The sequence below is a fragment of the Pimephales promelas genome, chromosome 14, assembly GCF_988280905.1.
Source record: "Pimephales promelas chromosome 14, fPimPro1.hap1.1, whole genome shotgun sequence".
Taxonomy (NCBI): domain Eukaryota; kingdom Metazoa; phylum Chordata; class Actinopteri; order Cypriniformes; family Leuciscidae; genus Pimephales; species Pimephales promelas.
The window spans coordinates 30,425,599-30,440,120 of record NC_142782.1 but is presented as its reverse complement, the minus strand read 5'-3'; the positions used below and the strand labels follow the sequence as shown (position 1 = coordinate 30,440,120).

At 37.3% G+C, this 14,522-nt stretch overlaps 1 protein-coding gene across 3 annotated transcripts in view; it reads left to right on the top strand.

Annotated features, from left to right (window-relative positions):
* kcnd1 (potassium voltage-gated channel, Shal-related subfamily, member 1) overlaps window positions 1-14,522 on the top strand; it is a 79,561-nt gene that overhangs the window by 61,865 nt on the left and 3,174 nt on the right. For all 3 annotated transcript variants that reach the window (XM_089119826.1, XM_089119828.1, XM_089119827.1), the window contains 2 exons: window positions 2,166-2,328; window positions 4,230-4,313. In XM_089119826.1, coding sequence (XP_088975952.1) covers window positions 2,166-2,328; window positions 4,230-4,313 — 247 coding nt within the window. The remainder of the gene's footprint in view (window positions 1-2,165; window positions 2,329-4,229; window positions 4,314-14,522) is intronic.

The following is a 14,522-nucleotide window of genomic DNA, read 5'->3' as shown; positions in this document are numbered from 1 at the left end:
CTCTTGAAAATGATTTGTTTCCCCAAGAAACAAGTGCATGTGGAAGTGAAGGCGAAATGTCCTGGGGAATGCAAAGTTTCTTGGGAAATGCAAAACATACGAGTATTGAAATCATTTTTCCTCCCATCTCATATTTTTTTCCGTCCCCTGACTCCCCTCATTTGTAGGCTAATTCATATTCAAGATATAATTTTAAAAACTTGAAATGAAATTTATTTTACTCATTCAAATCCAGTGGGTGTCGCCAATTTGAGTTAACACTCATTAAATGGAAGAGAATTAGTTCTTAAATTCATGATTTTACCTGATTCTGCTAACTGTGTTTTAGTCATTATAATGCACAGCCTTGAGTGGCTTATAAAGCATTCTTGTAACTTAGTCGCTTTGGCTAAAACGGTCGTCTTTCAGTAAAACGTAGGCTATCCAGGTTTTGATTTGCATATTGTCTGTTGTGTAGAAGGAAGGTGTTCTGACAGTTTCGGTCTGTCGATTCTGTAAACATGTACAGGATATAAGTGCAGAACATCAACACCACTTTAAAAACAAATATTGGTTTAATTTACGCCACCTGCAGATCGGTCTCCTGTGAAGGGATGGAACATGATGTGAATGTGAATGTGCCGTATGATGATTCGTTCTCTCTCTCGTTGTGTTGTCAGTGACTGATCCAACATGCTGAGTGTACCTCAGAGAAATGTGTATCGCACCAGGGACCTTTCAGAAACATCAGAAAATTACTTTTCAAAAGAATTTCCGTCTCTGTGTAGAGCTCTGAATAATTGTGCTTTGACTGTTTCATGCGTCATTCTGTGCTGTTATGAATGTTATTGGTGTAGTTTGTTTGAGATCTAAAGGAGTTTGATTTACCTGCTGTGAAAATATATAGGCTACGGCAACTTTCAGAACTCAGAAATTCCCAGTCCAAAATTGCATTTATTGGATCTAAACTTTAAAAAAATACTTCTGCAATGTTTTGACATTGACAAATAAAAGTTCAACTCATGATCTCTGGCTGCTTTTGAAAGCACATACAGTGCTTCTCTTAAAGGGATACTCCCCTTTTTTGGGGAAATAGGCTCATTTTACCACTCCCCCAGAGTTAAACAGTTGAGTTTTACCGTTTTCAAATGTATTCAGCCGATTTTATGATATTTAGAAGAATATCAGTAACCAGACAGTTTCTGGTCTCATTGACTTCGATAGTATCTATTTTTTCCAAATGAGACCAGAAACTGTCTGGTTACTAATATTCTTCTAAATATCAGAAAATCGGCTGAATGGATTCGAAAACGGTAAAAATCAACTATTTAACTCTGGGGGAGTGGTAAAATGAGCCTATTTCCAAAAAAAAAAAAAAAAAAAAAGTGGAGTATCCCTTTAATATGTAAATATAGAGTAGTTTGTAATTCTGAATTCAGCAAATGCCACATTATGACTCATTCTGCTTTAGTACACAATTTATACTTTTCTTCAAAAGAAAGTATGTGAAACAGTAGCACTGGTCCCAATGATGTGACATGTAAGTTTAAGTCAGCATGTATGAATTTTGAATCAACTTTTGAGTGAAAATGTGTTCACACATTTAGCAAACAGATCAAATAATAGCCAAGAAAGGTTTCTGGTTCATTTCACTGTAAATACAGTCAAATGGATCACACTAAATTGTGGAATACAGTATTTCTCAGTGTGTTCTGGTTGCAAACTGCACACTGTTGCATACTTATAGAAACGTGTACACAGTATATGCCCTTCCAAGAGATTTATGGGTTATATCTTAACCATGACCACTCCTCTAAATTAGTTAACCCTCATCCATTGTGCAGGAAGACAGCGGTGATCACGGCTGCTGTAGTACTGTGGTGTGTGTGAGAGTGTTTGTGAGAAACACATAACCTTAATAGCATTCTGCAGTTCTGTGGTGGTGTATTCTGCTGTTAGAAATATGTAATGTGTTGTGTTAGTGGACTTTAAGAGCCTCAGGGATGAGCTTTGGAGCCTTGTAAATTTAAAACTAATTTACACGATTGCAATGTGACTGCAAAATAGATTCCAAGCGAGCGCTGGTCATTAAATCAGCGTAATCATATTCACACAAATTGTCATTCTCTCTCTTTCACACACACAGAGCCGTTAAGTGTCTGACTGACGTTGGTGTTTGTTTGCAGGTATGGAGACATGGTTCCAAACACCATCGCTGGAAAGATCTTCGGCTCAATCTGCTCTCTTAGTGGCGTGCTGGTTATCGCCCTCCCTGTACCCGTCATTGTGTCGAACTTCAGCCGGATCTACCATCAGAACCAGAGAGCTGACAAGATGAGAGCGCAGCAGGTACTAAAGAATTCATCCCAGCATAGATATGTTCGGGATAATCTTCTGCTGTTTTTTTTTTTTTTAAGGGGTGGTAAAGTATGATTTCACTTTTCTTACTTTAGTTAGTGTGTAGTGTTGCTGTTTGAGTATAAACAACAGTATCAAAGTTACAACGCTCAAAGTTTAAAGCAAAGGAAGATATTTACTTTTAAAGGAATACTCCCCTTTTTTTTTTTTTTGGAAAAAGGCTCATTTTACCACTCCCCCAGAGTTAAACAGTCGAGTTTTACTGTTTTCGAATCCATTCAGAAGATTTTCTGATATTTAGAAGAATATCTGTAACCAGAGAGTTTCTGCTCTCATTGACTTCCATAGTAGATTTTTTTTCCTACCATGGTAGTCAATGAGACCAGAAACTGTCTGGTTACTGATATTCTTCTAAATATCAGAAAATCGACTGAATGGATTCAAAAACGGTAAAACTCGACTGTTTAACTCTGGGGGAGTGGTAAAATGAGCCTATTTCCAAAAAAAAAGTGGAGTATCCCTTTAAAACAAAAGACTACAAAAAATGGCTGGTAGGGACTACACAAGCTTCCTCCCGGGTTAGTGACACCATCAACCCTAAAATGTACATAAACCCTGCCCCTGGGAACACAGAGTCCATGTTCAGAAAATGAAAAGTTGTTGTAGTCGAGTATTTGTGAGTCAGCTCAAACTTTAGCATCCATTTTTTCACATTGAATAGAAAGCCACTCTGTGTGCATCCCACAACAGTTCCTATACAAGCGATTTATAGATTACATGACAGAATATGCTTGTTGAAGATAGTTAACTCCACATTAGCAACATAAATTCATCAACTAATCATTCAGAGACGACCTGTTGCATTCTACATGTTGTCACTTCTTCTTGAGTCTCCTTCTTTGACTGACTCCGATTTAACATTAAAGGGAGAACAGTTTCTGTCATTTTAGTGTGTCTGTGTGAGGAAATCGCAGCTGCTAACACACCCGCCCTCTGCAGCAGCTCATTTGCATTTAAAGGGCCAGGCACAAAACGGTGCGTTTTTGCAAACCCTCAAAAAGGGACAACTTTAACATGCTATATAAAAATATTTGGGGGGTATTTTGTGTTAACTTGCACACACACATACACTGGGGACATCAGAGACGTATTTTACATCTTGTGAAAATGGCATTTTACCACCCCATTAAGTGCCATTTTAAAGGTTCCTAATTTTGTTTCAGAGGTCTCCTACAATAGGTGTACATGCATCCAAGGTAAAAAAAAAATAAAAAATGCTATAATTTTCCAATAATATACTCTGCAGCATCACCTTCTTTTCTCACAGGGTTTGAAAAGATTTGGTCCCTCCTCTCCCAAACGGCCATTACCATAAAGGAATTTTAGGTTTCCTCAGCACTTGATACACAGTCAAACGGTCTTTAAGGAATAGGGTTGGCTCAAATTTGTTTCAGACATATATACCTACTTTTTTTTGCCCCCCAAAAAAGTTTTAAAGCCTAGAAACACCCCTAGTCTGTCTACTTTTGTCAAAAATATTTCATTATGATCAATTCGTATTTGTCCTTGAGGATGAATGTGGGTTGCCTGTTTTTAGGAATCTGTCATTATTTATTATTGAAATCATATTGTCAGAGCTGTTTACAGTACATTGACCATTAGTGCTCATACAGGCAATGAGAGTTTTTATCTGGCTTGCTAAATTTCCAAGTTAAGTATCCCATCTCCCATTCACAATAAGTAGTCAAAAGGTCAAACAGCACTGATCATTGAACGAACCATGATGTAACTAAACCGCATCACGGGCATCATTACACCTCTGAGTCACTGCAGTTGTTTGTGAAGCAAATGCTTACACGATCGATTCAGATTAATGCTCTTTTGTTTTACAGAAAGTGCGACAGGCAAGGATTCGCATGGCCAAGAAGGGAACCACCAATGCCTTCCTACAATACAAAGAAGAAGGGGGATTCCAGGTGAGATTTATCTTGTGGATTCAATTTAGTTGCACTGTAACTAAAAATCTAGTCTAAAAAGATGTGATCATTCACTGAATTCTCTTGTCACTCCAGACTCGTAGGGCTTTCTTGCTAGAAAACAAAAGACATTTTGTAGAGCCAATATGTACTCACACGATCCTTCAGAAATCACTCTAATATGCTGATTTGCTGCTCAAGAAACATTTATTATTTTTATCAATGTTGAAAACAGTTCAAAAACATAACATTTTTTCCAAGGTTCTTTGATGAATGGTAAGTTCAAAAGAACAGCATTTATTTGAAATAGAATTCTTTGTAACATTATAAATGTCTTTACTCTCTCTTTCATTAATTGAATGCTTCCTTGCATTTCTTTTAAAATAATTTTAGTGACTTAATACTTTTGAAGTGTGGTGCACATGCACTAAATGCATGTATGGTGTGCGTCTTCTGGATCAAAGCAAGTTTGTGAATGAACAGACTACAGTGGGTTGAATGAAACGTCAGAAGACTTGAATAACTCTTAGAAAAAAAGGGTTCTATATATGTAGCATAGGGTTCTTTACTCAACTCCAAAGGACATTTTATGCTAAAAAAGGTTCAATAATGACAAGAAAGAACCCTTTTGGCACAAAGGTTCTTTAAAGACTATTATTCATATATTACATTATTCTGCAACATTTTGTGGTTGTTATTAAATTATTATAAATATAAATTATAAACTGTTGTAGTTACTTAATATCACATTTTAATCGTGCAGATTTTTGGAGGATAAAAGCTGAAATTGCACTCTTCGTGTGATATTGATTAATTACATTTTTTAACCCCCATATCTTGAATTTTGTGATCATTCACATGCATTTCATTTTAGGGGTTCCAAATAGGTAGTGCTTTAGAACCTTTTAAGGTTCTATATAGAACCTTTTCTTCTGAGAGTGACAGAGCACACCTCATGTGAATGGACTACTTTTACCGTCCTTTTTTTGTTGGTTCCTGTAAGAAAGAAAGCCCTTAAGGGTTTAGAATGACATTAGGGTAAGGAAATGATGACAGAGTTTTTATTTTTGTGTGAACATGCTGTATATCTTTTAATGATCTGAAAAACTATAGTCTTGATCAATCTCCCAGTTGTTTCACTCAGTGCATCCAAGGAGGAACTAGTGGCTGGAGTTGACAAGTGGAAGTGTTTGGACTAGGCCAGGGAGAAATGAACTATATTTGTGTGTATTTTGGGAAGTGAGATGGAATGACTGAGTGTTCTTTCGACTACAGTTAGTTCTGCTTACACAGCGTGTAATGGATGCTTCAATGATATTCCAGCAGACATGGTTGATATCGGATCTTCCATAATCAGATGGTTGTGTTAAACAGTGGCATCTCACTTCACATTACTAAAGGATAGATCACCTAAAAATGACAATTCTGTCCATTTACTCACCCTCATGTTGATCCAAACCTGTCTTTCTTTCTTTCTTTCTTTCTTTCTTTCTTTCTTTCTTTCTTTCTTTCTTTCTTTATTCCTTCCTCCATCTTCCTTCCTTCCTTCCTTCCTTCCTTCCTTCCTCCCTCCCTCCTCATCCTTCCTTCTTCCTTCCTTCCTCTTTCTTTCTTTCGTTCTTTCTTTCTTTCTTTCTTTATTCCTTCCTCCTTCCTTCCTTCCTTTCTTCCTTCCTTCCTTCCTTCCTTCTTCCCTTCCTCCCTCCTCATCCTTCCTTCCTTCCTTCCTCCCTCCCTCCTCATCCTTCCTTCTTCCTTCCTTCCTCTTTCTTTCTTTCTTTCTTTCTTTCTTTCATTCTTTCTTTCTTTCTTTCTTTCTTTATTCCTTCCTCCATCTTCCTTCCTTCCTTCCTTCTTTCCTTCCTTCCTTCCTCCCTCCTCATCCTTCCTTCTTCCTTCCTTCCTTCCTCTTTCTTTCTTTCTTTCTTTCTTTCTTTCTTTCTTTCTTTCTTTCTTTCTTTCTTTCTTTCTTTATTCCTTCCTCCATCTTCCTTCCTTCCTTCCTCCCTCCCTCCTCATCCTTCCTTCTTCCTTCCTTCCTCTTTCTTTCTTTCGTTCTTTCTTTCTTTCTTTCTTTCTTTATTCCTTCCTCCTTCCTTCCTTCCTTTCTTCCTTCCTTCCTTCCTTCCTTCTTCCCTTCCTCCCTCCTCATCCTTCCTTCCTTCCTCCCTCCCTCCCTCCTCATCCTTCCTTCTTCCTTCCTTCCTCTTTCTTTCTTTCTTTCTTTCTTTCATTCTTTCTTTCTTTCTTTCTTTCTTTCTTTCTTTATTCCTTCCTCCATCTTCCTTCCTTCCTTCCTTCCTTCCTTCTTTCCTTCCTTCCTTCCTCCCTCCTCATCCTTCCTTCTTCCTTCCTTCCTCTTTCTTTCTTTCTTTCTTTCTTTCTTTCTTTCTTTCTATCTTCCTTCCTTCCTTCCTCTTTCTTTCTTTCTTTGTTTCTTTCTTTATTCCTTCCTCCATCTTCCTTCCTCCCTCCCTCCCTCCCTCCCTCCTCATCCTTCCTTCTTCCTTCCTTCCTTCCTTCCTCTTTCTTTCTTTCTTTCTTTCTTTATTCCTTCCTCCATCTTCCTTCCTTCCTTCCTTCCTTCTTTCCTTCCTTCCTTCCTTCCTCCCTCCCTCCTCATCCTTCCTTCTTCCTTCCTTCCTTCCTTCCTTCCTCTTTCTTTCTTTCGTTCTTTCTTTCTTTCTTTCTTTCTTTCTTTCTTTCTTTCTTTCTTTATTCCTTCCTCCTTCCTTCCTTTCTTCCTTCCTTCCTTCCTTCTTCCCTCCCTCCTCATCCTTCCTTCTTCCTTCCTTCCTTCCTTCCTCTTTCTTTCTTTCGTTCTTTCTTTCTTTCTTTCTTTCTTCCTCTTTCTTTCTTTCTTTGTTTCTTTCTTTATTCCTTCCTCCATCTTCCTTCCTCCCTCCCTCCCTCCCTCCCTCCCTCCCTCCCTCCCTCCCTCCCTCCTCATCCTTCCTTCTTCCTTCCTTCCTTCCTTCCTCTTTCTTTCTTTCTTTCTTTCTTTATTCCTTCCCCCATCTTCCTTCCTTCCTTCCTTCCTTCCTCCCTCCCTCCCTCCCTCCCTCCTCATCCTTCCTTCTTCCTTCCTTCCTCTTTCTTTCTTTCTTTCTTTCTTTCTTTTTTCCTTCCTTCCTTCCTTCCTTCCTTCCTTCCTTCCTGCAGTTAATGCATACATGTTACATAACTGTAGTAATAACAGTACGTTCTGCATAATCTGACTCCTAAACCAAACAATAACCCTAAGTACATGTTGTTCAGTGATTTTACTCCGTACTTAAATGTATGATTACACTGCATCAAGCTCACCTTAAAATAATAATGTAACCCAACTTTCTATCTTAATTTATTATTAGTAAATGTTGAAATTAACATTAAGATCAATAAAAGATGTAGAAGTATTGTTCACTGTTAGCACATGTTAGTTCGAATTAACTTTATACTTAGTTCAAAGTAACTTTCTTTGCTCCAGTTTGCAAGAGAAATCTAAATTCCTCCGATTTTAAAAGCTTATGCTAAAACTAGAAGTTTAATACAACCCATTAAATCACAGTCAAACCGGGCAACAAGAGAGATTCAGAGGGTCAATAAGTCATAGCGCATAAAAAAGTACAATATATTTTTCTGCCACCAGCGTTCTGCTGAGCACAGACATTAACGATCCTACGGTCTTTTTGATCTCATCAAGCAGTGTTACAGTAGGTGTAAAGGTCAGTCATTTGGCTTCTGAGAGTGTGTCAGTCCCACCAGAGCCTTGTAATAACAGCTTTTTTAAATGGCCACTGACATTCAGAGTCAGCTAAACACGGTTTCAGGGCATTTCCTGGGGTGCTGTGAGGAAATGGCAATTAACAACACTGAAGGAAGGACAGGTGATGCGGGACAGGTGGGAGGCGCAGCAGTAATTACAGACACCCTCTCAGGCCCGTCGGTTCATGGCTTCAGCTTGGTAACACCTCCGGGCAGCTTTTTTTCAAGGGGTCAGGTTCAGGTTAGCCCCCTGCTGGTAGATGCCATAAGTACACCATCTGGAGGCCAGTAAGAACTGGAGATCTAGGAAAAAAATGACCTAAACAATCAAAAGTTTGGAATAATTAAGATTTTGTGATGTCTTTAATAGAAGTATCTTACAGTACACTAACAAAGGCTCCATTTATTTGATCAAAAATATAGTCAAAGCAGCATATTTTCATATTATTAAAATTGTATATAAAAATGAAATGTATTCCTGTGATGCATTACTCCAGTCTTTAGTGTCGCATAATCCTTCAGAAATCATTGTAATATGCTGATTTGCTGCTCAAGAAACATTTTTTCATTAATAATATATGGTTGTGCTGCTTAATATTTTGTGAAAACTGTGATACAATATCATTCAAATGTTTGGGGTCAGTTATTTTTTACCCTAAATAATGAATTAAGTCATTTTATTCAGCAAGGATGCATGAAATTAACATTGAACTTACAGTAAAGACATTAATAATGTCACAGTATAGTCAAATAAATGCTGTTCTTTTGAACTTCCTATTCAGCGAAGAGTCCTGAAGAAATTTCCACCATAATATTAACTGTTGATTTCAATAAGAACCATTATTAATAATTGAACACCAAATAAGCATATTTTCTGGGTCGCTGTTCCTCGTGAAGTCGTTTATCACAGTATGATTTCAACAGGTTATCTTTCACCTTTCAGCGTATGGGTATGTTTAACATTCTCAAATAGCATTTTCTATGCTGCATTAAGTCATATTAAGTACAATTTTTATTCCAATGGAAACAATCCCTTGCCCTTTCCCAATCACTGCCTTTATGAGGAAGCCCTGGCTATCATTATTCTGCGGTAATTGCCATCCCAGGGAAAACAAACCTGCTTAAATATCTGTGTCTCTCTGTGGTTTTATGTAATTATTGCACTCGTTTCAGTTCCTCTATAGCCCCGGGATGTGCTCACTGTGCTTGTTGTTGATCACGTTGCTCTTGTAATACATTCTGAATATAGAGTCTACTTCACGGTTAAGGGTGGAAAATGAAGATATACAGTGTTGAATAACAGCTTATGGATTTTCCCATTTGTTTAACATAACTTCAAAATTGCTTAAAGACTAAGAAATAATGAAAGCAAACATGATGCTTGTGGCTGCTTACATGTCCTAAGTCATTTCTTTGAAATCCATGGGATTTTTGTTTTCCATTTGCCAGGCAGTTTTTTTGTGTGTGTTTTATATTTTGAGTTTCTGATTATTAAATCTCCATTGTATTAACTCAGTTTTTCAATTTCAATGAACTTATAGTTTTAAGGCAATCAGGTTACTTCATTTTTTAAAGGGATAGTTCACTCTGAAATAAATTTTTGGTATGTTTTATCTTACCTCAAGGGCACCCAAGATGTAGGTGTCTTTGTTTCCGCTGCAGTTTCAATTTTGATATTTTTAGGTCAAACCGTTCTTGTCTGTCAGTCATATAATGGAGGTCTATGGTCACCACCTCAAAGAGCATCCACAGAGAAGTCCAAATTAAACATGATTTAATGACTCGTAAATGTAAGTACACGTTGATGGCCTAAGACACGAAACGAGCGGTTTGTGTGAGAAAACGAACAGTATTTATATCGTTTTTACCTCTTGTTATCATCTCTCGCGCGTTTACGTCACTCATTGTTTACACCGAGATTTCAGAAGTGTTACTCCTCACTGTGAAGATCTAATCATATTCAGATGTGCAGGAAATAGCAATGGAAGACGATTTCGATATATCAACAGACAACTTTGATTTTTTTTTTTTTACGCAACCGCGCGAGATCACTGCCGGCGCTATTGATTTCAAAGTGAACTATCCTTTTATGTTAAACCAACAATATTTTTTTACAGTGTAAGAATGAGCTATAAGAATAACATGTTCCTGGAACAACATTTCAATCAACCAATCAGATTTGAGGGATAACTTTACAGTTTATGTCAAGTTTAGGCTTAAAACCAGAATTAGGTGCTTCAACAACAGTGTTATTAACCTATAATTTTCCTGTGATTTTAGGGACAGGTTATACTGTAGGTAGGGATATGGTTGGGACCAAATATTTGGACATGAATTTGTCTAACTCTGCAAAATCAGGACGTGCGTTCAAGTATGAGCAATAGTGGTGTTTCTTCAAGAATCTATGATAAATGAAGTTTAACCTAAAAAGTACTGTCACTGTACTGTACTGTAAGTAATCACTTACTCAGCTATTCATAATCATATTCATGATTATTCATTCACTCTAAATTGTAATGTAGACATGCATTTTCGGTAAAGCTGCTTTGAAACAATATATATTGTGAATTGAATTTAATCATAGCATTCATAAATAGCTATTCATAATCACGTTAAAGTTTAGAGGGGTAATTAATCCAAAAATGACAATTCTGGCATTATTTCCTCACCATCATATTGTTTTATATGTGTATGACTTTATTTTTTAGCCGCTTTCCATATAATGAAAGTGAATGTACACCACTGCTGTTAGATACAGTAGTTAAGCTAGATTCTTTTATGTTCTACTATTTCTTTTTAAGCAGGATTTACAGCTTGCGTGATTTTTTTTGAAGTGCTTTGTGGTGTGATGGTCTTGAAATCGTATCTGCCGCAGCCTCGTGTCCTGTCAGTTTATCAGATCATAACTGCAGGGATTAAAGCAAAGCTATTCCATAAACACACCTTTTCCCACTGCTGAAATCCATCTTCACTACGCAGGACAAGAAGCGAAGCTGCATTCAAAGCACGAGAGAGAGAGATTCAATCCGTGACTTTACTAATGCGGCAGGTAGAGTTCTCCGGAATCTTCTCAGGTTGTTAAACCCACAATAATCCAATATTTACAATCCCCGAGTGAGGGGTATTTTTTCAGCATGGATCTATAAACCCATTACTAACTGTCCTGCAATGCTATTTATAAACCAGACAAATGCTTTCTTCCACTCTTCAGTCTATTCTGGCTTTGAATTTCTACTTGGCTCTTACTTTTGTCTCTGCACACTGTTATTCAGTCTTGACCTTCGACGAAAGGTCATTAGGAAGTGTTTATGTGCTCCACTTTATGATTTATTTATTGATTTATTAAATGTTCAAAAATAAAAATCTGATGTATTTCTTTAAAATCAAATCCAAAATGTATACAAATATTTTGGATTTGATATAAATATTTTTTATAAATATTTGTATTATTTGTTTTTTAAATAAAATTATATTTAAATTAATTTTATTAAAATATTTTATTGATTAATTCACCCAATTAATCCAATCTGTTTGTTTGTAATATAATAATCATTATTAATCCTTATTATGATTGCCTTATGCAACACTAAATATAAAACTATATTATTCAATAATACTAATTATTTATTTTTAAGCGCTTAACTCATCCTGCAACATTTAACTTAAACTTTTAAGCATGTAACCACTTATTATTAGTCTCAGAAAAAATGGTACAAAAGTTGTAACTGGGACAAAAGGCACTAATATGAATTATTTGGGTATTAATATGCACTCATATGTGGTAAATAATGTACAAAGTTGTACCTTTTGACAGGGTACCGCCCCGGTGACAGCTTTTGTACCTTTTTATTCTGAGAGTGGACAGCCTAGCAATCACCCTGAGCGCTCCAGCATCATCTTCACCATTAAAAGAACTACATTCAACAGATTTATTGATCTTTTCTAACCCTGGAGCTTTTTTTTTCCGGTACAGCCTGCGTAGATGCTAATCATGGGTAGTTAAGTCATCCAATGGCTGTATCTCTTGTCTCCACTGAGAAAATTGTGTTGTTAATGTGACGTCCCTATCAGCGCTTTTTTAACAATGGATTTGTCAGTGATTGATGGTTTAATACCCTCCGAGGTTCCTCTGCCTTTTTTCCTGATGGAGTGTCCGGAAAGAGAGTGTTGCAACCCGTGGATTTGACTGAAATGTATTTATTTGGGATTTATTGCTTGCGTATCTGTGATTGGCTTGGAAATTACACTTTGTGTTCCCCAGTCAAACAGGAAATACATTATGATCAATTTTTCGTTGCTCTGAAGGATGTATGACATTCTGCTTTTGCTCTGTTGGTGTTGTGTCAAGATGAATCCTTTATTGAAACCGCTCTGTAGAATTAGTTTGCTCACACACTTGTGCTTCGGGGCATTTTTAAATGTAGTTCCTGTGTTGAACTGTATAGGAGTGAAATGATTTGTGTGATGTTAGTCGTTGTCTCCGTTCCTGTAGGGCTACAAAGGATTTAGACGTTTTGTGTTTCCCGCTCACGTCCTACATGATTAAACTTACTTGGATGTTTTTGTCGGTATAGCTGCATCATTTCATTCTACTTAAAGGGATAGTTCAATTTGAAATTCATTTTTGGTATGTTTTAGCTTACCTCAAGGGCATCCAAGATGTTGGTGTCTTTGTTTCTGCATTAGTTTCAATTTTGATATTTATAGGTCAAATCGTTCTTGTCTGTCAGTCATATAATGGAGGTCTATGGTCACCACCTCAAAGAGCATGCGCAGAGAAGTCCAAATTAAACATGATTTGATGCCTCGTAAATGTAAGTACACATTGATGGCCTAAGACGCGAAACGAGCGGTTTGTGTGAGAAAACAAACAGTATATATATCGTTTTTACCTCTTGTAACCACAGCCACAAAGTGCCCGTGCCTTCAGATTCTTGGACGATATAAATACTGTTCGTTTTCTCACACAAACCGCTCGTTTCGTGTCTTAGGCCATCAATGTGTACTTACATTTACGAGTCATTAAATCGTGTTTGATTTGGACTTCTCTGTGCATGCTCTTTGAGGTGGTGACCATAGACCTCCATTATATGACTGATAGACACGAACGGTTTGACCTAAAAATATTAAAATTGAAACTAATGCGGAAACAAAGACACCTACATCTTGGATGCCCTTGAGTAACTAAAACATACCAAAAATGTATTTCAAAGAGAACTATCCCTTTAGGGCTTTTTGTTCCGCTAAAACAAGCCTAATTGTGCTTAGGTCCAATTATTGATGATTTTATCTGCCCTGACTCCTTCAGCCATCCTTGGTTTCGGCTGACGGGGCAGTCCTTGCTCTGTCCTAGCCTCTCTGAACAGCCCGTCCTCTCGTTCCTCGATCAGATCGGCTGCTTATAAAGCCTTCTGATGGGCTACTTCTAGATGGCGATAAACCACCTTGCCTCGGGGGCCAGATGGTATCGGGGAGGCATAAAAGAGAGACGTGAGACCGTTGTTTCTTGAGAGACTTGTTCTTCAGGACAAGACATCTTTGCGTGTGATTGTTTTACAACGAGAGGTTATAGAGGTTACCGGATACGTGCGAGTGGCATCAAGGACAGCGGTCTGTCTCGGGAGGTAGTTGCGTGGTAAGGTCAAGGCTTTAACCCACTTCAATGTTTATAGCAGTTAGATAAAGCCTTTATGGATTAAAACTACAAAGAACAGCAGCTCTGTATCATAGCAACAAGTTTGGCAAGAAGGAAAGTGGAATCTCCCAGCAAGCCAGTCACACAACATGGTCATATATTGCAGACTGTTTTGAATTATATTTAGCTAACATCCACATAAATATTTTTATCTGTAATATTTTCCCATGTCTTAATATTTTTTACCATAGTTTTAGAAAAATGCAAACAATTTTATGTATAGTTTATACAGTTTTCAAAAGGCCATTTTCTTGCTTGTGGGTTTTGAAGGCACAGTTGCACACACTGCCACCATGTGGCAAACTGTTGTATGTGGAATGTTTTTCCCTATGGTTTTTCCCATCCAAACCAAGATGGCCGACAGCCAGTCAAAAATGCCAGTTTGGTCCGGAAAATGCATCATTTGAATGTAATTTGCGTTACGTAAATAAAAAGACGTGATTATTTAATGTATATGTTGCTTGGAATGTGTCACTTTACTCTTTACATCAAAAAAGCAATACGATTATATAATGCATGTTACTTGTAATGCATTTCCATCAACACTGCATGCCAGATGAGATTAAAAACACCGGATTGCTAGTGCCCCCCCCAACACCAATAGAACATCAATAGATCAATGTAGATTTCAGGGTAATAAGGGTAAATCAACATACTCTGTGTGAAGCTGTTCCTCATATTCTCTGGTCAAACAGGAACAAACTCAATTGCAATAACTGAACATCATTTTATAATTTCATTTATTGGTTTGTTAAATACAGTATTAC